Source organism: Talpa occidentalis, unplaced genomic scaffold (genome assembly GCF_014898055.3).
Source record: "Talpa occidentalis isolate TD23 unplaced genomic scaffold, MPIMG_talOcc4v2.1 talOcc4.12, whole genome shotgun sequence".
Taxonomy (NCBI): domain Eukaryota; kingdom Metazoa; phylum Chordata; class Mammalia; order Eulipotyphla; family Talpidae; genus Talpa; species Talpa occidentalis.
The window spans coordinates 97,734,551-97,759,017 of record NW_023601212.1 but is presented as its reverse complement, the minus strand read 5'-3'; the positions used below and the strand labels follow the sequence as shown (position 1 = coordinate 97,759,017).

The 24,467-nt window shown below is 49.5% G+C and overlaps 1 protein-coding gene across 3 annotated transcripts in view; it reads right to left on the bottom strand.

Annotated features, from left to right (window-relative positions):
- Nucleotides 1–4,744: 4,744 nt before the first annotated feature.
- The window catches only part of GRIN2A (glutamate ionotropic receptor NMDA type subunit 2A), a 335,998-nt gene continuing 316,275 nt past the window's right edge, over nt 4,745–24,467 (bottom strand). For all 3 annotated transcript variants that reach the window (XM_054693848.1, XM_054693846.1, XM_054693847.1), the window contains 2 exons: nt 18,865–19,103; nt 4,745–16,029 (listed from right to left, as the gene is read on the bottom strand). In XM_054693848.1, the coding sequence (XP_054549823.1) occupies nt 14,236–16,029; nt 18,865–19,103 (2,033 nt within the window). In that variant the 3' untranslated portion in view covers nt 4,745–14,235. The remainder of the gene's footprint in view (nt 16,030–18,864; nt 19,104–24,467) is intronic.

Here is a 24,467-nt window from a genome sequence, read left to right as displayed (position 1 = left end):
AAGGAAAAGTAGACATAAACAGGGACAAGTAGCACACTACAATGGAGAAGTCCCCTCATATTACAGGAGCTCAGAAGACAGGACCACTAGCTGTGCTTGGGGAATCTGAGGAAGGATTTACAGAGCTGACACGTGAGTCCGGACTTAAAAAATAATTGTGTACTTGTCTGGTGGTTAAAGGATATTCACGAAGAAGTGGAAACCGTATATTTATGGCACTATTTGGGAGGTGATAAAGGCTTGTTATAGTCGGCTCACCATCTGTGTGCAAGGAAGTAGTGGAAGATGAGGTTAGAGAATTCGGATCGGCCAGGAACAGACCTGGAAGTCCTTGCCAGGCATCCCAAAGATATTGGTTTTTTCACACCAGGTGATTGGGGAGCAACTGAAAGACTTCCAGTTGGGGGCAACATGGTCGAAATTTTATTTTGGACCAATTACTCCAGCACATCTACGGGGAGGAGTCAAAGATGGGCAGACATTGACACCAGGAGGCTGGTGTTAGACCTGTCACAAAGATTCAGGGGGAGAGTGATGGCAGTCAGGCAGTGGGGAGGGAGCGCAGGCAGGAGGATACAGACAGGGAAGGAACCCGTGCTGTGGGAGAGAGGGAGAGAGAGGAGTCTCTCAGGATTTTGTCCTGGTGAGTGGGAGGCAATGAATCCTGCTCTGGGATGGGAAATCTGGAAAAGCAGCAAATACTGGTGTCGGGAGGGGTATTTAGTTCCAAATAGACTGAGCTTGGGATGCCTTCAAGATATTTGAGACACAGTTGAAAATATGTACCTAGGCTAATATTTCTACTTACCTTGTCTGTGATGAGCAAACGTGGGCTTTATACCCAGAGCTTTATCCTGTACGACCAAACATTGAGAATTCCCCAAACCAATTAAGCATTTCCCAGTGCTGAAGTAATACTGATGTTTACACTTCTTCCTCTAAATTACTCCCCCCTGCAGCTGGTGATGCATGTAAGCTGTGGAGATGAGAGAGGGGATTGGACAATTGTAGAATTTTGTTGTGGTTTCATCCATGATAGTGGATTCGGGATGCTCAGTGTTACAAAGTCTGCTGTGCATGTTGACTGCACTGGAATAGATTCGTGCCACATCCCCTTTTCTGACGATGTTTGTCCATCTTGAAGTCAGGAAATAGGTTAGGGCTTCATGAGCTAGGCTGGACCCTGACTTCATGATATTACCCTGAGCACACCAGGGAAGCTGCAGACAATCACTTTCTTGAGCCACAGCATTGTAAGATTCCAAGTAGGAAGTTCGTCTGTTCATTCTTCATTGTACTTGGTGGTAGGGGAGGCAGAGCGGGACCTGGTTCTGTTTGGGGATGACTCCCTCTTCCTTCGACCTCCCGTGGCATCTATACCTTGGCTCATGTTTGTATGAAAGGCCCCAAGCAATCAAAAGTAACAAAAGTGTTGAGCACATCTGGGACCCCCGTGTCTAGAAGACTGACAGATTTCTCCTCTTCCTAGGGAGAACTGGAAGAGGAGGAAGATGTTCTTTAGAAGGTAGGGCTGCCTGCAGTACTGCTGAGTCTTAAAGAACAAGGCTGCTGTTTCTTCCTCAGCCAGGAGCAACGTCAGTGAGAGAAAGGCAAAAGAAAAAAAAGCAAAAACTTCAGAAACACCCTGGCATGTCAGCAGGTGGTGGGAAATAGGAGTGAGCTGGACAGTGCTTCAAAGGAAAAGAAAGAATTTCAAACAGAAAGTCACAGCACAGTCTCCTCCTGGTTCCTGCCAGCATGCAAGCTGAATAGAAGTTTTTGCTGAACCAGAGCACATACAGCTTTGCACGTACATTCCCAGAAATTTTTAGTAGCTTGGAGGTTCCGGAAGCAAAATTGCAGACTTCTTTTCTATCTGCTGACTTAGTAATGAAGGCTTTGTGCTTCCAGCCCTGCAACTTTCAGACCACAGAGAGTGCAGAAGCAAAGCCTGTGGCCGTTTTTCTGACTTTTCTAAGTGAAAGAAAAGTATAATCAAGGAGCAGTCATTCAGGAACCACTCTCACCTCCAGGGAAAGACAGGTGGCCTGGACTTCCAGGCCTGGACTTCATCAGGAAGTTGTTTTCTTTGGATATAGTCCCAAGGTTTGGAACTTACAAAAAGGACAAGAGATGTCATCCTTCGTATGGTGTGGTTAACCATGCCTGTTGGCACCACCCTGTGAAGTAGGCACGGTTGGAGCTGAAAACCCCCATTTTACAGGTGTACATGATCAGGCCATGAGAAGCACCAGAGAAGTGGTGTGACTGACTCAAGGTCACACAGCTAGGATTGGCCAAGGATCCTGACTCCCTGACTCTTTGTTCAGATACTTAAAAATGTGCAGTGAGCATTTATGGTGTGTAAGAAATTAGGGACACAGAGGCAGCCCTCTCTGTACCCCAGTGGAATATGGATAACGCTGAGCATGGCAGTGGAGGGGAAAGACCTTGGGAGGCGGACCCCAGCTAACAAGTGCTCTGCTCGACACCAGCTTCACCACAACCTGGTTCTTAAAAATATATATATCCCGTCAACTCTAAGCTTTGCTATCCAAATAGGCAAAATTGGGATATAACCCTTGCTTCAGAAGAGTCCAGTAAATATCTTTACAGGATTCTTTGTAAAGATGGATTGGCTTATAAACTGTGCCAGAATTCTCAGAAAAGAGGTGAAGACCCCAGTAACTCTATTTATGACAGAAGAATACAGATCCTTTTAAGAGAAATATATTTATCCTCAGAATTAAAACAAATTTCCCTGGTAAGTGAGAGCTTTTCCTTCCCATAGGACCAGGGCTGTCTGTTAATTAAGTTTACTGGCTGTCTGGTCATCCGGCTTCAGCCAACACAATTTGGGGGTTGGTGGGGAGAGAGAAGCATTCTGGACAGCCACGTCACTGGCAGAAGAAAATGTCCCAAGTCACAAGAATAAATCGCCTCCTAATTAGGAAATAATTATGCCCCCAAATGGGGCTACATGGATGTAAAGGCATCTCACAAATTGCCGATTAGTTTCATAGCCGCGATGGCATTTAGTGCCACTTCAGTTAATGGAAAATGTGTCGGAAATGGCCCATTTTAGCTGCTCCAGAAAAGAGAAGTGGGTGGGGGTGAGGAGAAGCTCAGATGACAGGGGACTAGGCAGAAGAAAAGAGAAACGTGGGACCTTTGTCTTGGAGAAGATGCCGCAACGTAAGAGTTGGGGACACGGAGTTGTAGAGTCTGGATTTGAGGGCTCCTCCTTCCTCCACGTATCAGTCAGCGATCTGGCCCAGTTGCTTCTATCTCTCGGTCACAGTCTCCTCATCTGTTAAATGGGAGTCATTAAGAAATAGTTGGATAGCCTCCTTACAGAGCTGTTTTCTGAGCCATAAAGAATTAGCTGGCACTATGTTCTTCTGATGCCAACAATCCTCGTACCTTCCAGGTGAATTATGTTGGGGCAGGAGACATGCTTTCTAGCTCATAATGACACCTCCTGCTTCATGACACGCTTGGTCTGTTGACCTTCAGTACATGGCCAGGCGGTGGCCTGCAGCGTGGTGTACTGGGAGGGGCACACAGAACTTAGCTTTCACGTGGTTGGAAGAACTTACCGACATGATGTCTGTGAAGGCAGCCCAGAGTCTGGTCCAGTTACGTGCTTGAGAAATGCAGACTTTCTTGACGCTTCTCAGCACTCAGCGCCATATTCAGTCATAAAGTCTTGATAATTCCCAAGAGTTGTGTCAATTTGAGTGAGCGATTCCCTCTCTCCCAGCCTTTTCATCTAGAGACAGAATCCCCTGAAGCCCGGGCCAGGCAGAAACACAAGCATGGGTCCTCCAGGACGCATCTCCCCTCTTATTGTCTAAAAGCCTCTCTAGCACCACTCCTGCCTGCGCGGGCCTGATGCACAGGAGAGAAGGTAAGTCCTGAACACGGAGCGCTTTGGAGGCCTACGTGTGAGGTGTGACATGATTCAGTAAGGAGAGACTTTTGCTCTGAAAAAATTATTTCCCGGAGGGGAAAAGAGACTATTGCAAGAAGGAGAGCACTTTGCTGGTAAGATCTGCTAACACCTCCCTTTCTTCCACAAAGAGAGGAGTAGACAAAGCTAGAAAGGACAGAGGTGGGGGAGCGAGCTGAATGAGAGAAGCACGACTGACCAGCGGATCTGGGACTGTGAGGCCAGTCTCTTCTCAGGAAGGATAAGCCTGTTAAGGGGAGTCCCTTGGCCAAAGTTCAGGGGTTGGGAAGAGGAGAAAAGTTTCACTAATGTTTGGTCAACAAGCATTTTGTTCTAATGAATGCCTGGGAACAAGTTAAGCTCATCATATGAGGTGGAGACTGGGAATTTGGAGGTTCGGCACCCACACTCGCGTGGGAAAGCCAAGGGGCATCCATGAGTCATTCCCAAGAAGGGGGTCCTTGCTGCTTCCTGGAACACAGAGAGTGGGCCTGGTCTCTAGCCATCACTTTCTCCTAGAATCCTAAGCTACAGGGCTGGGTAAAGTCCAACACTATGAGGGTCGAGACAGCACATGCCAGGAAGACCAGATCCAGGGGAGAGACAACGGCCAAGCTCTGGGAGTCAAGTCCTGCAGTCTCCCCAATCCAGGGCTCCCCCTCCGCTCCCCGGGGAACGCAGGGGGCAGGCAAGTCATTGCCCCTCCAGACAGATGCCAAGCCTGCCGGAAATGATCACGGGGCCGCCGCAGCAGCAGTCACGCTCACAAAGACGACAACTCCATTTCTCCTTTTCATATCAATTGGCAGAAATTATCTTTATTAGAAAAATGAAATTTTCCGGTATTTACATTTGTACACCATATGACTGGGCACTTCTGTTGCCTCGAGTTATATACATATCAGTTTGCACACACATTTCAAACCCCATTCCTTAAAACAGTGGATATCACGTTGAACAGAAATAAAAGACATACTACAAGAAGACGACCATAGTATATACTTTCTCTATCATAGAAAGGTGTTAAGCAAACGTGTAATTCTGTAGCTATGCTTGGAAATATTTAATACAGTTATCAGCACTTCTTCATGCAGTGGATTAAAACATGACAGGTATAAACTGCTGCGATTGGTAAGTGAACACCTATTCCCAAATGAAAACCGTAAGCAGAGCACACAGCTTGCTTTGGACTTCACCGTACAAGACATCAAGCCGGTTCTGATGTGGGTTTTGGACTGTGTTGGGATGTAGCTGTGAATGGAGACTCTGCAGATGGTGTTCAGTCCCACCCATGCTGGGTTGAAAATGGACTCAGACCTTGGAAGCTGCTTAATTCGGTTACTTTCTTGTGAGCAATGACCAGCTTGTGTTTTGTGCAATATGTCTTCTAACGCGAGTGAAAAATGAATAGTTTGCCCCTTTTTCTGTCTGAGAAGGCCATTTGTTATTATTTTTATGGTCTACTTCTTATTCAAGCTACCGATGAGCTCGCCTAATCCTTTCTGAATAGTCAACTGGAAATATATATACTATACATCAACACATACGCACAAACATTCTAGGGTGATAAATTACAGTGAATGCTACTGACTAGAGAATTTGGCAAGTATATGCTTTTCAAATTTGTTTTGGCAGGGGAGCAAATAAGATTAGGAGTCCGAGTTAAAAACAATTGATAAAGAAATCTTTGGGGGATCCTCAGCCCTGGGAGGCAGCTGAGTCACATCTAGCCATGGAATTAATTGTATCGTGTCCATTACTGAATTGTCAATGAAAATGTTATTCTTGATCTTGCCTCTTATTTGGAAAAAATAAAAGGCAATGGACATCGTTTTCCAGTGAAAAATTTGGGAAACATGAATGCTACAAGTTTCACTTTCATCTTCCCAAATCCATCAGAGTTTTTAGATGATCACCTTGGCTTTGACCAAAATGGTTGTTTGAATCTTTAATTTTGAGACGGGGACATTTCCTTAGTGGCCGTAGCTCCAGAGCTAGCTACAAACCTAATAAACTCAAGATTAAAAAAAAAAATAGGTTTAAAAAGTCAATACCACTCATTTATTTGAATTAGCTTAACTGAGGATAGAAATAATTCAATAAGCCTTAAATGGCTAATGTAAAAACCTCAATTGGATTCTAAAGGCTATGATTGTTTTTCATGGAAAAACTGACAATGTTTTTATATTTCGGGACCTTCACTATTTGCTCAGCTATCAATAGTCTTTGATTTGAGCCCTTTATACGCTTGAAACAGCAAAATGTCAGATCAATGAGAAGCATTTAAAATGCCAAAGACAAACTTATGTTTGTTGGAGAACAATTAACCTTATCAATTTAAAAGGCAGCTGTGGTATTGGCTACGTGTTATGTTAATATCCTTTTGAAGGTTCATCTGAAATCCTTCCCAAAGGTGTGAGAAAGAATTAACCGGAAGAGGTTATGACCTAGGGCTACCACTAATGAGGAATGTTCTAGAATTGAAAAAAAAAAAAAGAAAGAAAACACCCTGAAAAGTCATTGTTTGCTGTTTCACAGATGTGGTACAAAACGGGGATTTTTGGGTGATGATCTCACTTGTCTTGTTTGTTTCTGCATACTGCTGACACTTAGAGGAAGTTAATCTGAGAAATGACTCCATTTTAAACCATTTGGTTCCGGCTCCCCGGGGAGTTGAATACTTAGAAATATGGTCCCAGAGCAGAAAGACTATGGCCAATTTGTTCTTTAGAGTGTTCCAGTCTCCGCTCAGCTTAACATCCCTGGGAAAAGGTTGCACACCCAACAACAGGGTTGCAAAACAGCCATTAAGTAAGAATCTTTCTGTCTTGAGAGACCTTTTACTGCCAGCTTGAAAGATGTTATTGGCTAGAGAATTTCTCAGCGATGGGGACAAGAATGTTTATGTTAGGTTAATTGACCCTCCGGAAGGATAGATTCACAGAAGCTTCCAGAAAAACACTCCCTCAAATCCCAGCTCGGTTTCCTCAACAAAAAAGTGGACCTAAAGGGCCTGTCCCACCCCCGGCAAATATAAATGCCAGGAGAGGGAAGTCCACAGAGGGAAAGGAACAGATAGTTCCAGAAAGGAACATGTGGACTCAAGGCGGTTGCCCGCCCCGAGAGCAAGTGCTGCATCTCTGGGGCTCCCGGAAAGCCTAGTGGAAGTGTTCCAGTTCAACGCGCTTTCATTTAATGAAACAAACTGAACAAGCATCCCGTGACTCAGTAGTTATCTTGGAAGAGTGACCAGGAAAAGTATCTCTAAGATGATTTGGCAAAAAGAAAACAAACAAAAACCACGACAGCCCAAGAAGGGGAAAAAGAAAAATCTTAAGAGCTGGTCCTCAGTATGCTGACTACAACTGACTGGCTATCACTGATGTACAAGCTGTACTTCCGGTCACAACCGCAAATCTCATTCTGTCTGCTTGGCATCGATGACCAGACACGGAGACGGACTAGAAGGGACAGTCACTTTCAAATAACATGGCCTTTCTAAAGATGAAGCACAATGTCTAGAGGGCTTTCGTGGGGGCTCACAAGGCAAGGCGTGTGCACGGGCATACTCTTTGCATATGGTTGAATGGAATTAGCCCTGATGTCTATGGAGAAAAAGAAGCGAGATTAGAAAGGGGATATTTAAAATTAGGCACATGCTAAATAGAGAAAATAACTCCCCGAGAACCAAAGAAGGAGCTGCTGAGTGCAAGCCTGCAGGGGAGGGACACAGACGGCATTCAAGTCTCAGAAGGGACCATGAACAGAAGTGAGATCCCCAGGAGTTCTCAGTGCACCCCAAACCAGACGACCAGGGTAGGGCTCTAGCAAACATCCGCGCATGGAGGCTGGAACTCAAGAGAGAGCCCCGGGGACCTCACAGCAGCCTCCTTCTTTTTCTCACTTCTATTCTGACCTCCCTGGAGGAGATCAGGCACTTCAAGAAAATGCCTCTAACATTCGGGATTTGGTTTGTGGCAAGTTCTTGTTGCTGATGAGGCTGAGACCAACCTGAGCCTCAGTTTCCTTATCTGTAAAATGGGGCAACCAAAGTGACATCTGAGGTTATTTTGAGAATCACATTCTAGAATTGGCCTAGAATATAGTCTACACTTTGATATTTCCAAATTCGGGTGCTGATAAAGGTGCTTATTCTTTGTGATAAACAAAGAATCTAACATCCCAGCAATGCACAGGATAGGCTGGACAGAAGAGAAACGTCTCTCTGTCCATCCCACCATCTCCCTGAAACACACCTTGATCCCCGTGACCATTGCCTCGCCCCATTTTCTCTCTAGGGAACCAGATGCGTTCTCTTTTACCAGCCACAACAGCAGGCACTTGGGACTAACAAGGAATGCTCCCTACCCCTTCCCTGATACAGTTGTACCCTGAACTATCATAAATATTCTTCACAAGTCAAAAACAAAACCAAACAAAAAAGCTGTCAGGAAATTGTCTTTTTACATCACAGTCTATTTTCTTACCCTTTTAGGATTTTTTTCCCCCAACCTTTTCTCGAAGCCCATGTCATATAGCAGAGCTGGAGGGCAGGATGACTTGGCAAGGGCTGGAGAACTGAGTGGGACCAGATCCAAGCCTGCCTGAGCGCAAGTGTCCAAGGGCAAGTCTGCTGGCCTGTCTAGAGGCCCTGAGTACCTCCTTCCAAGGTTAAAACAATCAAGGGCATTTCCTGGCGCATCAACTATATTCTCTGAAGATGCCACCAGGTCCAGGGGAGGGTTTCTGTTTGTTTGAGCATGGAACCAGATGCATTTTTATTTTTGGTGAAAACTTGATCGTTTCTGGTTTTTACAGTGAGTCTGCGTGTGCATTTCATGGGTCCCGGGTTATCTTTTGTATTAGGGAACTGAATTTCTAGACCGAAAGCAACTTATGGGAAGAGACTATATTTTCTACTCCCCTCGTCTCTCCCCAGTCCCCAGCTGACCTTAGAAGGAGGTGGATACTCAGTCCTTTTTCATTCTTGGTTCAAGAGAAATAGAACTCTGTTATCTGAAGGATCACTGCCGTCTTTCATCTTTGGTTTGAGGTTTTAAACTATATCCCTTGTTGATTCTTCCCGGGGGGTAGGTCCCTGAAAAAGGTTCTCTCCAGGGCTCTGATGCGGCAGCATGGGGGAGCTCAAAGGAAAGCCAGATTCAAAGAGGGGACGCAGGGGTCTGCATGAGGCATAAGGCAAAAAGGCCAGTCAGTCCTAGAGCCTCTCTGGCTCTTATCCCAGAGGTGCCTGGGAGAGAGCTCTTGAGAGAAAGCTAGAAATGAGTCAGCCTGGCAAAGGGAAGAAAGACAGGCCAGGATGTCCTGGATTCGAGATCTGGTTCTCATACCATCGGCCTGACAATCGTCCACAGATTATCGCCCCTTTGGAAGCTTTTTCTCCTCTTCCTTCCCTTCCCCTCAACTCTGTAAGTTCTGTTTTGCTAAGACCCTTCTGAGCAGGCACCTTCAGCTGGCACCATAGGGGAAGAAGTTCTAGGCCAAGTGGTAACAGAGGATAAGGAATTTAACCAGGAGCTACGCCCAGCGATGGGTGAAGAGAATTCACAAACATACTCCTATCGGGACAGTCTTCAGAAGCCAACGTGAGCAGAAGCGATTCCACACCCTTAACCCCAGATTCCTTTAAAGAAGAGGCTAAGAACACCCAAATCCCACTTGGACTCTGTCATCCTCCTTAGAACTGAGAGTTTTTAAAAAAATAGTGCCTTCTCTACATAAATATCATCCCATCAATCACCAGAATGGGTTTTCCATGTGTTAATACCATCACCACCATTTAATTTTTAACATAAACTTTACATTATGTACAATTTTATTGGAATAATACACTTACGTGTGAATTATAGAAATCAAGCATGTATATTATATACACGTGTACACGAGCAATTATATTCACAGGATAAGTGCGTTCGGTCATCTCCAGTCTATGTCAGTGGCCAGCTGACCTCATCTGAGACGATCAGAGATGAACACGGCACAATGGAAAAGGGTCGAATGGCAAAGGGCAACTGGGTGGCGGGAGAACTTTCCAGGGCTGGGCCCCACAGAACCCTCCATCAGCTCTTTCAATGCTGTTGACCAAAAGAAGCGGGGGCAAACGGAAAGGCTGATTTTGTCTCAAGTGAAAAGAAACATGGCTTTTGGAATGAAAACTGCCTTCCTGCAGAACCCTTAATTCCCATTAAATACCAAGCGATGAGTCTGACAGTCAGCTTCCACCTACTCCTTGGCGTCTTCCTGGGTGTCTACCACGGCCAAGGTCCATTCAAAAGAACTCTACTTCCAAAACGACTCCTGTCCCCTTTCCAAGGGCTCAGCACAACAACTATGCCCAAAGGAACATTCCGGGGCTGTGCATCAAGTGAACAGTTACAGGCAGCTCTTCTGAAAGGAAAGGTATTTAGGTTTCTCAAATTACGATTTATTTAGGTCTTAAACCGCAAGGGATTTCAGCGCAAGGAATTTATTTATACGACAACTGATTATTAAAACTGCACTTTTTAGGTTTAAAGGAGATAAATTTTTAATCACCATTTAATTAACACCAACTTTTTTTTTTTTTTCCGTTCATTTTCATTAGCGATTCCATTTGCAAAGAATTCAGGGCATTTGTCATTTCCTGAGAAGGGTGCAGAATATTAAGTACACATCAGTGGTAGACATATCAAATAGAATAAACAATGTGCAACTCTGTCTGCCGTGGATCTTTTGACTAATTAACTGCCTTGGCTAGAATCCCATTTAACTGAAACTATTTCATTTGTAAACAAGGTGTAATTTTCTTCTTTGCCCCCTGAAAATAAGTGTGAATTGATTTGACTGATTTTGCTGCGATGGGTGAATTTTAATGCTTTCATCAGAAAAGCTAAGCATGAAAACTTCTCAGGCACCCTCCAAAGTAGGGATGAGAACACCAAGTATCATGGATGAGAGGCACAGCCAGGCGCTGGCTGAACGATGCAGTGAGATTTGCAGATGAGAGATGGCAGGGAGGAGTCGTGGAAGCCTCTTACCGCCTGCAGAAAACTGAGCCATGCGAGGTTGGCCTTCCTAGAGAACCAGGAGTTGCCTACGGACATGCACGTGTAAGGACAAGAACCTTATTCCAGAAAAACCAAGGCGTCCCAGGGTGGAATTCATGCCTGAAAAGACTCTCCTCTTAGGTGGAATATTTTAAGTTGGCGTGTGTGCTGTTACCTGTGGACACTGACAAGGAGCCTCTGGGTTCAGCTGGGCCAGCCCAGTCCTTCTCAAGCGGAAGAAACCATTTAGCCTTAATGAAATATCATCCCAGGTGCCAGGTCTCACTTAAGTGACGATCGGGCACAAATTTGGGTTTGGAGATTCTGGCTCCTTGGCATCTGCAAATCTCAGATGTTAGAGCTGGGATGTGTCAGAGGGGGCCGTGTCAGGGACCCTGGTTCAGGGCCTGTCCTGGTTCAGGGCCTGTCCTGTCCCCTCCCGTCCTGGAGCTGCAGTCACTGCCAGATGGATTTTCCTGATACTGAGTCTCCAAGAACAGAACCGACTGGACCACTTAATTGACCAGCCAGTTTTTGGTCAATGCTCTTATGTTTGGGGTCATTCCAATCAAGAGTCAGAGAAATTATGCACTTTCTATACTTAGCAGCCAATTCTGATGACTTATTTTAAAGTTCACTTTATGTGTGAAAGGAAGAATTTTTTTCACTGCAATTCTGCTCGTTCTTCTCAAAGCCGTCTTTTTGGTTTCTTTATCTAGAGAAGTCTGAGGTTAGCAGCAGAAATGAAGTTGTTATTAGAAGGAGACTTTTTGATCTATGGAATCGTTCCAAATGTAACTCCGCTCTCCCTGGAGCTCTGTCATATTTGGCAGCCCCCTGGGTTTTGAGGACACCAGAAGGGAACAGAATGCCTCTGTGGATGGATGATGTAACATTGCTCTGTATTCTGGGGGGGACTCTGTAACCCATTTCATGTTAAGACAGCCAGTCTTGTGAGGACAGGGAGGTGATCCTGGCTGCAGGGCCAGAGGTCTGGAAGGAAACCCAATGAACGGAAGGGTCAAGGGCAAGACCTTCTGCAAGATGGTACAGTCACAGGTGTGCCTATGCTTGCGCATCAGGGTCACTCTCCCAGCCCTTCTCTCTAGGCTCCTCGATTGTTGAGTCTTGGGTCATGGATGATACAACCGCCAAGAAATAAAATGCCATGTTCAAGTATGTTGTTGTCAGAGCCTGGGTGGCCCCTACTGCCTAGGGCCTCAGGGAAGGGTTCCTCCCCGCTGCTGCCCTCTGACAATCCACTGCCAACTGTGAAATTTATTGCAACTACTTTTCATCAGTCTAGAAATTTTTGAGGTCGGGGACCCCTATCCCAAAGATGGAGCCATTCATCTTTCGGACCCTCAAGCTCTAAGAGAATTACTCCTGGCACCTGCCCCGGTGCAGGAAAGCACGATCTACAAGACAGAAATGCAGCAGGAATCAAAGGAAGATGATAACTCTTCAACCTGCCTCGCTGGGCCCTTCAAGAACCAAAGGAAATCGGAAAAGGTCAGGTTGGTCTGGGGCTGGGTGAGGGTTTCTGTCGCATTCCCTGTGCAGACGCCTCAGGAACTCGGCGAAGACTGACAGCGAGTTATCCCAAGTATTCCCAGAACATACACTAATTACTAGATTAGAACTACATAAAATATTTAATGAATGTTGTTTGTGAGCGTTATAATAGCCAATTTGTAAATTAGAAAGTTCTGTTCTGATAAAACACCATAATAGATGCCTTTGTCTGGGGGGACCCCTTGCAGAAGCTCAGTGCTTAGAGCTGGGCGGGCAGAGTGCGTCCTCCCCAGTTTCTAAAAACTGAGCATCATTTCGTGTCTTATTATCCACAGGTTGGATTCGAATAAGAGGGGGTGAGCGTGAGAGACTCAGGAATGACAAATGCTTTGAGGAATTTCCCATGTGTTTCCGTTGGTGCTGGTGAGACCGTTGGGCTCCAATAGAACGAATATTTCAGAAGAGGAGAAATCACTTGTCGTACTAAAGTTTATCCACAATTTGGAGGATGCTCAGGTGGACGCCTGAGTGTCTCTCATGTTTTGAAGGCTATTGATTCGCCAGGGCTGGGGTGGAAAGGAGCGTCCGACTGAACTGCGTGACACGAAGGAAGAGAAGCTGAAGCCCGCGCTCGCCTTCAGCGGACGGATGGCTTTGTTCTGGTCACAGGCCACGGGACACACGGGGCTGCCGGCGCCTGCCACCACGCCAGCCCCTCGGGACGGCAACGCACAGTCACTAGACGCACCACGGCTGTGTACGGACCGCACACGTGACGGTTACTCTGGGACGGGAGGGGTAACAGATACTATACAACCCTGAGTCATCACCAGAAGGGGGAGATGCAAACTTACGTACACGGGCATCTGCGGGATACAGGACAGCGGCCGCTGTGTCGCAGGTGCACACTGAGGTACCGAGGACACACATGTGCTCGCTCACGCAGCTCTGAACGAGACCACCGAAGCCGAGGGGGGGGCGCGTCTGTGACACACGCACGTGGACATCCGGAGAGGCTCTCGCAGCTCTCCGAGCGACGGCCCTCTGGGCCTCTTCCTTCAGATACGTCTTGGGAATGGACCGGGATGAGGGGAGCGCAGTGACCACGTACACACTGACTCGCTATTCTCTGGGGGCGGCGGGGGGAGCCTGGAGTTCTGGGGTGGGGCGGGGCTGGGATGGAAGGCATAACAACAAAGCCGCGACCTCCTATTCTCTTGCACATGTCAATCTCGCCACGGCGCAGATGCATTCTTAACTGCGTCGCCGTGTCTGTGTCGGGTTACATGCATACCATATTGCTTATTCTCTAGTAGAGGGACCGTTAGGCGTTTCTGATGAGGAACTTACATGGTGGGCTGGTCTCAATGGAATCTGGAATATAGGAAAGCATACCATCGCCATTGGCATCCGGGGCATCGTTATTGCCAACATACCCGGCGGGCCTGTCCAGGAGACCTGCCCTCTCGCTTGTGTGTGGTTGTGTTTTAATTTTTTGGTTAAGGACTCACCTGCCTGGTCTCTGCTGTGCTCAGCACACACCTCTCAAGATTCCTTGAGTGGAAGACGATGGCGTGGAGCCATGTGCAAAAGAACCAACAGAAAAATACCTTCCTATGTCCGCCTCCTGCTCACAGGGTACTACTGGACACCCAACATCTACCCTCCGGAACGGTGGCCATTACGGATGTTTCCCTATAGGTAAAACGTGAGTGGAAGGTTTTAAACATCAGATTCAATACTAGGCATTTTCTTGTACACACGTCTATTGCTGCAGGAGTTTAAAACCCTGGGGGTCGAGTACATATTATTCTTATTTGCAGCATAAGGCATAACATGCTCCGAAATGTACACGTCGTTGTGGCCTCTACTGTCCCTGGAACAGTACGAGGCCGTGGACCTCAAGGACGACCGCAGGTAGCTGTCGCTCACCGCCTGGGACGGCAGCGAGTGTTTGTAAGGGTCCGAGGGGCATCTCCCGATGACCAGGCGGTGGTCGTCCCCGTAGGCGTGAAGGAAAGGGTTGTCGGAGGTGTGGTCGGGCAAGAGAGACTTGCTCCGCTTGCTGTCCTCCAGGCCCTGGGGGAACAGGGAGCTTTTGTTCCCCAAGAGTTTGCTTGAGGGGACGCTAAAGAGACTCCCGTACAGATTCCCCTCCAGCAGCCGCTCCCTGTCCTTGAGGCTGATGCTGCGGGAGGGCCTGCTGAGGTCTGTCTCCCTGGGCTTGTCAAGGATGTTGTCGTACGAGTGCTGGCGGCTGATCCTCAGCTTGTTCTTTGGCAGCTGGAGGGCGTTGTTCTGCGCCCAGTCCTGCTGGTACACGTCCTCCTGGGAGGCCGGGTTCCCTGTCTCCTGCAGCATCTGGTCCTCGTCGATGTCGTAGAGGTTCCCCATCCGCAGGCAGGCGTCGCACTTGAAGGGGGACCGCATGGTGAAGTGGCCGGCGTAGGTGGGGAGGTTGGACAGGCAGCTCCTGCAGTGCGTGGAGCCCTGCCGGTAGCGGTCGCTGCCCTCGCTGTGCGGGGAGCTCTTGTCCTTCAAGGTGAAGTGCTTGGTGTAGAACTTGTACTGGTCGTTGTTGGGGAGCGCGTCTTCGTTGTGCAGGGGGTTCCTGTTGGTGGGCAGCGTGGAGTCCCCTTTGCGGAAGCTCTCACCGGGGTCCTGGTAGGGGTCGGGGAAGTCCGCGTTCTCCGGAATGGCCATGTTTTCCACAAACTGGGGCGGGTCTAGGTGGAAACCGGGCTCCTTCTCACCGTCGATGGTGTAGATCTTGTCCCGGGGGGAGCTGGCTTTGGGCTTCAGGTAGGAGCGCTCGACCTCGCTGCTGCTGTCCTTGGGGGGCTTGGTGGCCATGGACCTGCGGAAGTTGTCCTTGGTCTTGTGGTTCTTGTTGCTGCCGGGGTCCCTGTGGCCCGTGGCCCGGCTGGAGGCTTCGGAAATGTCGGAGTGGGCCACCTCCTCGGGAAGGTACCGGGGGCTTTTGAGGGAGTGGGTCCTGTTCTCCACGGCTCCCTCGTCCCTCTGCGAGACCGGGTTCTGGGTCAGCGAATCTTGGCGGAGCGATTCCATGGATTTCTTCCAGAGCTGCCGGGGCCTGGAGTTGCCTTTGGATTCCGTGCTCACGGCCACCTCCACCGTGTTTGGGTTGGATTCGTTGAGCGTGAGAGGGTGCTGTCCCTGGAACACATAGTTGTTGAGGTTATCCTTGTGCCTGTTGGCCACAAACGTCTGGAGCTCATTCATGTTGTCCCCAAAAATGCTGTCTTTGCCCTGGAAGGACCTGTTGTCCGCATATATCAAGTTGCCCTTGTCGGAAGCCATGTCCACCAGGAGGGAGCCTCTTTGGATGAAGTCAGCAGCCCTTTTGGGGGAATCCATCCTGGAGGAGTTCATGTTGGACATGTTTTTGGCTGACCGGAGGAGCTTTAGCATGTTGCTCTGTGACCCGGTCAGGTTGAAGTCTGGAGACTTCTTCTTGTCCTCGATGTGCACTCCGTGGATGCAGCTGTAAATGCCCTGTGGGGAGGAACAGACACAGCAAGAGACATCAGCGGCAGCCAGCATGGGGGACACGTCACACCTGCAGAGTGAGACATGTCCTCCTCCTCGGCGCCCTGCAGAAGCAGTGCTATCCCGGCCAGGGTCCCGGCAGCATTTCTCAAATGCATGAGACCACCCATCGGGCCCGGCGGGGCCCCTCTGGTTCAGGATCACCTGACTATGGCAAGCGGTCACACCTGGAGTCTGAGGAAATCTCTCAGCTAATGCTCATGCAACCGTGAGAGTCTCAGGGGCTTCAAATTGGGATGGAGGATATTTAATTGACTGTCCCAACACCCGACTCAGGCTTTTGTTAAACTTTCTCATGATTATCTTTGGATTGTGGATACCAGGCTGTTGTCAGCACAGAAGGTCCATCCATGATTAATTCTCCAGGGTGGGGGGTGTCAGCCCTACCCACACCCTGAAGCTACCGATTGAGACAGGAGTCCCAAGAAAGGCAATCAGAATGTGTCTCCTGAGCGGGCAGTCTAGGGGTAGCATGACATCCACGCAGGGCCGTGGAGGAGCCGACATGGATGCTGGGATAGGAGGAGCAGGTTAAGATGCCAGTCTGGCCACCCTCTGAAGACTTGTACCTGCGAAAGGAGTTGTCACAGGGGAAAGCAGAAGTCAGGGGGGTAGAGACCCCATATGGCCTGAGCCTCTGAGTAAGCCTCTTGGACTTTTACTCACTGCACTCCCCACGGTAGTGCGCATGTGCTTGTTGGACAAAGCTAGAGCTGAGCTTCAGATCCCAGGAGCCCTGGCGCGCCCTGACTCAGTGATGCTCACTTAAGCCTGTAGTCCCCCCGCATGCAGCTTCCTCCACAGGCTGCCCCCTGCTGGGCAGCTGAAGGGGACCCACTTGTTTCAAGGAAACCAGGTGAAGCTGGAAAGGTCCCATCCTAAGCCAGGGCCTCAGTTTCCCCATCTGTAGGTTGGGGGGTGAGCATATTGCCCTTCTAAGGGGTTGTGAGGGTGACAGAGTCACCCTCTGTGTGGGTGTGACCTTGCGTTTGTCGAAACACAGGTTCTTGCCTTGGGCATCCCCACTACGTGTTTGTCAGAGAAAACGATGGTGTGCGCACAGTGGGGACGCCTGTCCTCTGTGCTGCGTGAGCGTGGACCAGCTTTAGAGGTCCAGGAGCCCCGCTATGCGCAGCACGGGGGCTGGTCTACCCTGAGTGCCAAGAAACGCTCGCTCTGTTCATACACACCAGGTTGCATCTATTTTAAACCACAAATGCTATCTGGGGAGAAGGAGGGCCAGCGCTCAAGGAGGGGTGAGGGCAGCAGGAGTCCCGGGAGGGCAGGTGCACCTCTCCCCGAGGGCAGGAGGCTGGTGTTCGACAGCAATGCCTGTCCTGCATGCTCAGGCCCCCCCACTCCCATCCCTCGGGGTGCTGGGGACTGCAGGGAGGCACTTAGCTCCTTCTCATCCTGTGGATCCTGTCAGGCCGCCACATAGCTCAGGCCGAGGGCACAGTCCCCCAGAACAGGCAGGACTCACGAGTAAGCACAGCAGTGCCCGCTGCCCCACATCACCCCCCAGTCACTTGGATATGAAAAACCTTTAGGAACTGGGGAAGAGAATTAGCTTAAAGTTGGCATAATACCTAGTTATCTGCACGCACGTGGTTATGTTTAAGCAATCTGTGTGTTTAGATGCCATCAAGCTAATTAGGAAATATATATTTGCACAGAATCCCGGCTTACGGCGCCATTAAGCGGAGAAAATAAACCTTCCTCACGCAGCTAATGTGCGTCTTCTGAATCTCCCAAGTTCTTAAGATCACCAAATGCTAAGAATACACAAATTCCTTTCCAAAGGGCTATTTGGTTTTCCCAGTAAACTTGGGCAAGTAAAATGAGGTGTTTGCCACCAAATACAAACGTTGCAAGTCCTCCTTCAATACGCTTTTGGAGTGAGCAGGCAATGCCGGGGGCTTGGGGCAGGGGCGGTGGGTGACCCAGGCGGCTGGCGGGGCGCCTGCTCCCTGCACGCCCGCGGGCTCCACCCTGGAAGTGCCTCCCGTGACCGCTCTCACGCGGGGCTCACGTCACGCCTGCATTTTCCCAGAGACGCCCGAGCGGGCGCCCGCTGGCGACAGTCTCGGCTTGCGGTTGCTGGGGGTGTCCTGGGCGTGTCCCTGCCTGTCTCAGTCCAGCTGTGCCACGCTGCACGGCTCTGCCGTCCTACCCGGCCCCTTGTGCAGAGGGTGGCGTGGGGGCTGTGCCGGCGGCCGCTGTGTGCCTGGAGCCTGCACGGGGGCAGCGCGTCTGGTGCTGACGATAGAGCCACAGACTGGCCGTGCTTGGCCCCCGGGGCGCTTGGTGGGGCATCGCGTGTGTGTTTTTACGTGGGGTGAGTCATGGACGTTCATGCATCAAAAGATTTCACATCAAATCAGATGGCCCCGCTGTTGTCCAGGCGCTGGAGACCTGCTGCTGTGGGCCCGACATTCCTGCATTCTCTGCAGGAGGGAAGGGTGACCACCGCCCTTGGCGTGGTAAGCAGCAACCGGCTTGCCTCAGCCCCTCACCTTGGCGCCCAGATTCAGTTGCCTTTTTCCGTCTCCCCTGCGCTGCTTCCTCACGCCCAGCCGGCTGCGCCCACTCACACCTCCCCGTGCTGGCTTCCACAGCCCCGGGGGTGGCGACCCCCACCTCCAGCAGGCGCAGGACTTGGAGACCCTCCCAAGAATCCCAAGAGGGGCTGGCGAGTAAGAGAGGGGGTGCGGGCCCCGCCCAGGGGTGAGGGTCCCCACTCCCCCTGTGTTTTCCTGCATCAGCCGCCGAGGTACTGACCCTGCTGATGGAGAAGAGCAGGCCCGGGCGGTCGGAGCACACGCCCGTGAAGCAGAAGCGCAGCTTCCAGTAGAAGAGGTGCTCCCAGATGAAGGTGATGAGGCTGAGCGCCATGGCGGCCGCCAGCATGTAGAACACGCCCGCCATGTTGTCGATGTCCAGCTGGCTGCTCATCACCTCGTTCTTCTCGTTGTGGCAGATGCCCGTGAGCCACAGGGTCTCCAGCTCCTCCATCTCACCTGCACGAGAGACAAGAGGCACCGTGGGCAGGGGCAGGGCGCTGCAGCGGGCCGGGACCTGCCGCTGGGACAGCGACCCACAGGGCTTAAGGCGAGTTCCCGAGCCCCCTTCTCTACAGTCACGCACTTGGTGAGTGAAGCTATGAGAAGCAGTAGCTCCCTAGTTCCCTCTGTAGGAGGATGAGAGAGGTCACAGAGAGGATTGGGTACAGTCCTACAGTCCCTGTGTTATTAAATTTTTGGTCTCTATCACTCTCGCTGCCCACTGTCCCATCACACCCCAAGTCTGGGGCAGGACGTGGGGTACATGGGCAGCCACAGTGGAAAGGCTTCACCACTAGGAGCTTCGGGACTCGGGAGTCTCGGTTTTCCTGTCTGTGAAATGGGTGTGATGGGGATGTATCCTGGAGTCGTGCTGCGGGTCAAAGGAACTCACCTAGACAGAACTTCCCACCTGGCCCCTGTAACTGGCAGCCTGCACGGGATTACCATGAAGAAAAGCCCCAGTCCAGTGCCTGGCATGTGGTGGCCCTCAAAGATGTTCGTTTCTTTTTTTCCTTCCCTTTAGAATTTCCCGGAGGATTCCAAAAGCCACCCACGAGCCGTGCACTTCAGGTACAAAGCATCATTGAAAAGAAGCATCTCAGCTGACTCTGACGGCGCTGTGCAAACTAAACGCCTCCCCACTTCTGCAGGCTGTTAAAGAGGCGGGTCAGGGGTTTGGTGGGGGGAGGCACCGGTGACATGATTTTCTCTCTTTTATGTGCATTTTATCCAGTTGCCATTTAGGAAAAAGTTCTCTGATCCAAATGTCTAGCAATTATACTAACTGTCTAGCAATTCACGAGACTACAGTACTCAGGCGATGATTCAGCCTTTAAAATTACCCTTCAAGAACAGGAGAAATCATGGAAGATACATACAAAGCTAAATGAAAAAGGAGACTACATCTATAGGTGATCATGGGGGTGTATGACCCTATAGAGATATGGCTGAGATTTTATATCTGTAGATATGCCTATCATTGAGCTGTATCGTCTGTTACATCGAAGATGGAGTAAGAGAATGCAGAGAAAAGGAAATAAAGTACTTCAAATATTTGATTCTCTTTTGAAGAGGTCATCAGAATTACTGCTTTCATATTGCTCTTTTAAGTTTTGAGAAGTTACTGTGTTGCTTTTGGTTTGTTTTCACTCTTGAATGATTGGGTAGAACATAGAACTTGAAGCTGACAATTATTTTTCCTTGAAGATGTTACAGTTTTCTCCTCTTTAGGCCGAGAGGCCGGCCGGCAGTGTAATTGGCATCACTTTCTATGCAATCTATGTTTTCTGTCATGGCTTTTGAGAGTTTCGTTTTGTCTTGGGTGCAGAACCTAAGTGTGGGTTTGTTTTATTTGTTCTGCTCTGGCTGCAGAGTGCTTGTTCTGTCTGATGACTCATAGCTTTAATTCTGGGGAAAAAAAAATCTCACCCACTGTCACTGTGAATATTAACTGTCCCCATCCTATCCTTAAAAAAAATGAATAGAGCTAATTTTGGGGGGTAGTTTTAGATTTACTGAAAAACTGAGCAGAAAGCAAGAATTCCCACCTACTCCCTCCCCCGACCCCTCTATTACATCTGGCATTCATGCCATCCATTCTTTATCATTTGTGAACCAACAGTGCTACGTGATGTCTGGAAAAGGCAAAACTGTAGAGATGGTTAGAAGATCACAGAAGCTCATGGTTTACATTGGGACTCGCTCTCTGTGCCGTGCAGGTGACAGGTTTTGGCAAACGCTCCATGGCACGTACCCACCGCACCAGAACCACACAGAATGACTTCACTGCTCTAAGATCCCCTGTGCCACCTACTCGCCTCTCCCACCCACCCCGATATGTGGCAGCTCCGGATCTTCTAACCATCTCTACAGTTTTGCCTTTTCCAGACATCATCCTAATGAACCACACACAGTCTCGCCGTGTTGCTTAACAACAGGGCCACGGGAGACCCACATCACAGGTTAGGCGACTTCCCCGTGTGCGAACATCACAGCGTGTGATGAACAAGCCTGCGTGGTGGGCCCGCGGCATGCCCGGGCTCCGGGGGGCTTGTCGGGACCAGTCGTCTCTGCTGTCTGTCATCGACCCACCAGCAGCCTTCCCGGCTTCCTTCGCGTTACAGTAGCATCGACGCTGCCTCTGTGTCTTCCCCTGGCGTGACAGCCCATTTCTTTTTATCGCCGAGCAGCACCGCGTTGCTCAGACACACAGCTTGTTGGCCGCTGACCCACTGAAGGACAGCTCGGTTCTTCCCAAGTGTTGGCAGCTATGAATAAAGGTGCTGTGAACATTCACGTGCAGGGAAGTTTTCAACTCCCTGGGGCAGACGCGGAGGCCCATCGCTGCTAGACTGCACGGTGGGGCCGTGTTCAGCTTTGCAGGAGACACCCCTGCCCTGCACAGTGGCGGGGCCCGCCGCGTCCCCCAGCAGCGAGCGAGCCAGCGGGAGTTCCTGTTGCTCCACGTCCTCGCCAGAGCATGCGTGTGCCGATGTCTAGGGCTTCAGCGAGGGGTGCGGTGACTCTCGTGGCCCTAATGTGCAGTTCCCTGAAGACACATGCCCCCTTCTCTGTTTCAATCTTCTGAAAATTTTGCTCGAGATATTTTGGACTTTCCCGTTCTAGCCTCCTGGTTATTAACTTGAATAGTTTTCCAGTCCTCGTCTCCCTGTGCTTCCATTAACGGGTTCCCGCAGATCTGTGTTAACAGCTCATTAACACTTCATTTATTCATTCATTAGTAATATTAAGCTTTATGATTTAATTTTAATCTGTTTTAATGGTGGCATTCCTCTGGCTCTTTTAAACTTCTGTCAGTTTTTTTTTTTTTATCATCATGTGCTGTTCTTTGATTTCTTCACCTTTTATACATTTAATAACGTCAAATGCAGACTTTCAGATTCATCTCTGCACCATCATGTTGGTCCTTGGGATTCTCATTCCTTGGTTTGTGGTGTGTGATGACTTTCATAGATCACCTCCTTGGAGCACTTGTAACTTCTGATTATGAGCCAGTCTCCAGCACTGCTGTCCTCTCCTTGGAGCCCATGGGGTCCCCAAGCACACTGGGCCTTAGACATATCCCTACAGCAGGTTCTGGGGTTGCTTCTGCTATGGGGCCAGTGGCTTTCCATGTGCCAGTTTTTGTATGAAATAAATAGGTACTGTAATCACCACACTGTTCAGGTTGTGCATGTGTAGAACTCTACACTCACTTGGGCTGTAATTTCTTGGCTTCAAATAGATGGCAAGCTCTCTTATACTTTCTTTGCTTTTCTAGGTTCCTTTTGAGGCTCACTGTCTCCTTGAAGGTTCCAGATTGACACAGTGGTGTCATTCTCACTGTGGTTACATAGCTCGGGGCCCCTGCGTGGATATCAAAGCCCCATCTTCCTGCCTTAGGCTGCTGCCCCTCACCGGATTGGTACTGTGGGACTGTCCCACCCCCTAAGGAATTCCTCAGTTTTGGCTGGGCGCTGTGTGCACATGCATTTAATCCTGCATGTCGATGCAACTGTGGCAAGGAGGGCACCCACATCATTCAGCCTTCCATTGCACCACAGCCTCTCACAGTCCTTGCGACATTACCATCTTTATGGCTGCAGATGGACGGAGGGTCCTAGACTTCCTGCCGCCCTGTGACAGTGCAGGGCCACAGCAATTCCGCCGTTCATGCAGGTGGCAGCCGCACCCACTCCGTTCACTGCATCTCTTGGTAGCACCATTTTCCCTTGTGCTTGATTTAATCTCGCATTGTTTCGCTCACCGTGGCTCCTAAGTGCACAGAATCCACTGCTAACGTCGCATTTGTACAATGAAATCCTCAGGCCACAACCCTGCTGTCAAGTAGCACAGAGCATGAATAACTTTTGTCATCAGGACTAAAAAGCGTGATCATCCACTGCCCAGATGCCTCTGGCTCTCTGCTTGGAGTCTGTGAGGACACAGATGTGGGTCTTCTCACCACATTTTCAACCCCCCAGCACATCTTCCTTTAGGATTTGTCCCCCAGAAAGCCAGGTTTGTAGCCTGGAACCAAGTCAGTCTGGCCACGAAACATCATCACCATGATCCCTTTCAAAGTTCCTTCCTCCGCTCTCTGCCCAAGCAGCAGCTCTCTCTGAGTAAGTCAACTCGGTAAACCAGACCTGCATCCCAGAAGGAGAGCAAATGCACATTTTTCAATACCAATTACAGCCTGTTCCAATCATTTTCCAGTTAATCATTTCCTGCCTCGTGGCCTTCTTCTACCAGTGTACTGGACTATAGTTCAAATACTTTCTTATTTCATTTTTAATTTACTCCAGTATACAATAATCTCCTTTGGGGACACTGGGGATTGTGGTTTATGGTTTTGATATTTCTCGTGGCCTGCAGCACATCGTCAGCACTGAATTCTTATTTTCTGTTTCTATCTCTGTTTCTTTCCTTACATGGCCAGGCTTAAATTAGGCAGCACTGCAAAAATGTTCAGATCTGTTTGCTGAGTTTCTCTTCCCTCTAAAGCAGAGCACAGGGGGAATGTGCAGCGAGCTTGAGACCGAAGGCTGGCGCGTGTGTGTCCTTGGCTTGGGTGAAGCAGCCGGTGCCACTGTTGTCAAGCAGCGGCTCTACAGTCTCATCCAGCTGTCAGTTTCTCCCATTACACAGAGGCCGTGATCTTTGTCAATGTGATCTCGGGAACTGGGGCTGGTAAATGGGACACTTAACGCTCCTTCCTGAAGCAGACTCATTCTTGCTGGGAAGACAAAAGCTAAACGCTCTCCTGGGAGGGAGGGTGCCTGGACAGCTTTGGGTTCGCAGCCAAGAGTGTGTTGTCTGGTCCCCACACCATACTGACAGCCCGCTCCCTCTATTTATTTCTCTAAGGAAAGGCAGTTCATGAGCATTTGAGATCGTCTTTGCATGCATGCAAGTTAGGTCTGTTTTGAAGTTCTTTCTAAATCTGTCTTCAGACATAGGAAGACAGACGTTGCCTGTCACCAGGATTTCGGCTCTGCATCGTCTCAGGGAAGGCTGTGAGTCCAGGGTGGAGAGCAGGGTGTCACAGCTCTCTCTATTCCCAGTGCAATCAGTTAATAGGCAGAGCAGCAGGGCTGCAGGAGGCAGGAGGTAGAAAGACACAAAATCTAAAGGGAACAGGTGAGGATGATTGAGACAGTGTGTGTGTCTGAGACTTGCTTCAAGAGCAGGGCTGCTGCTGGGAGAGCTGGCATGAGAGGCACAGGTTGCCAGGCCAAAGGTGCAGCAAGGATGCAGATGGTGCGGTCCACGCCCAGCACAGTTCCTGTGCTCTCCATGCCACCCCCAGCACAGCAG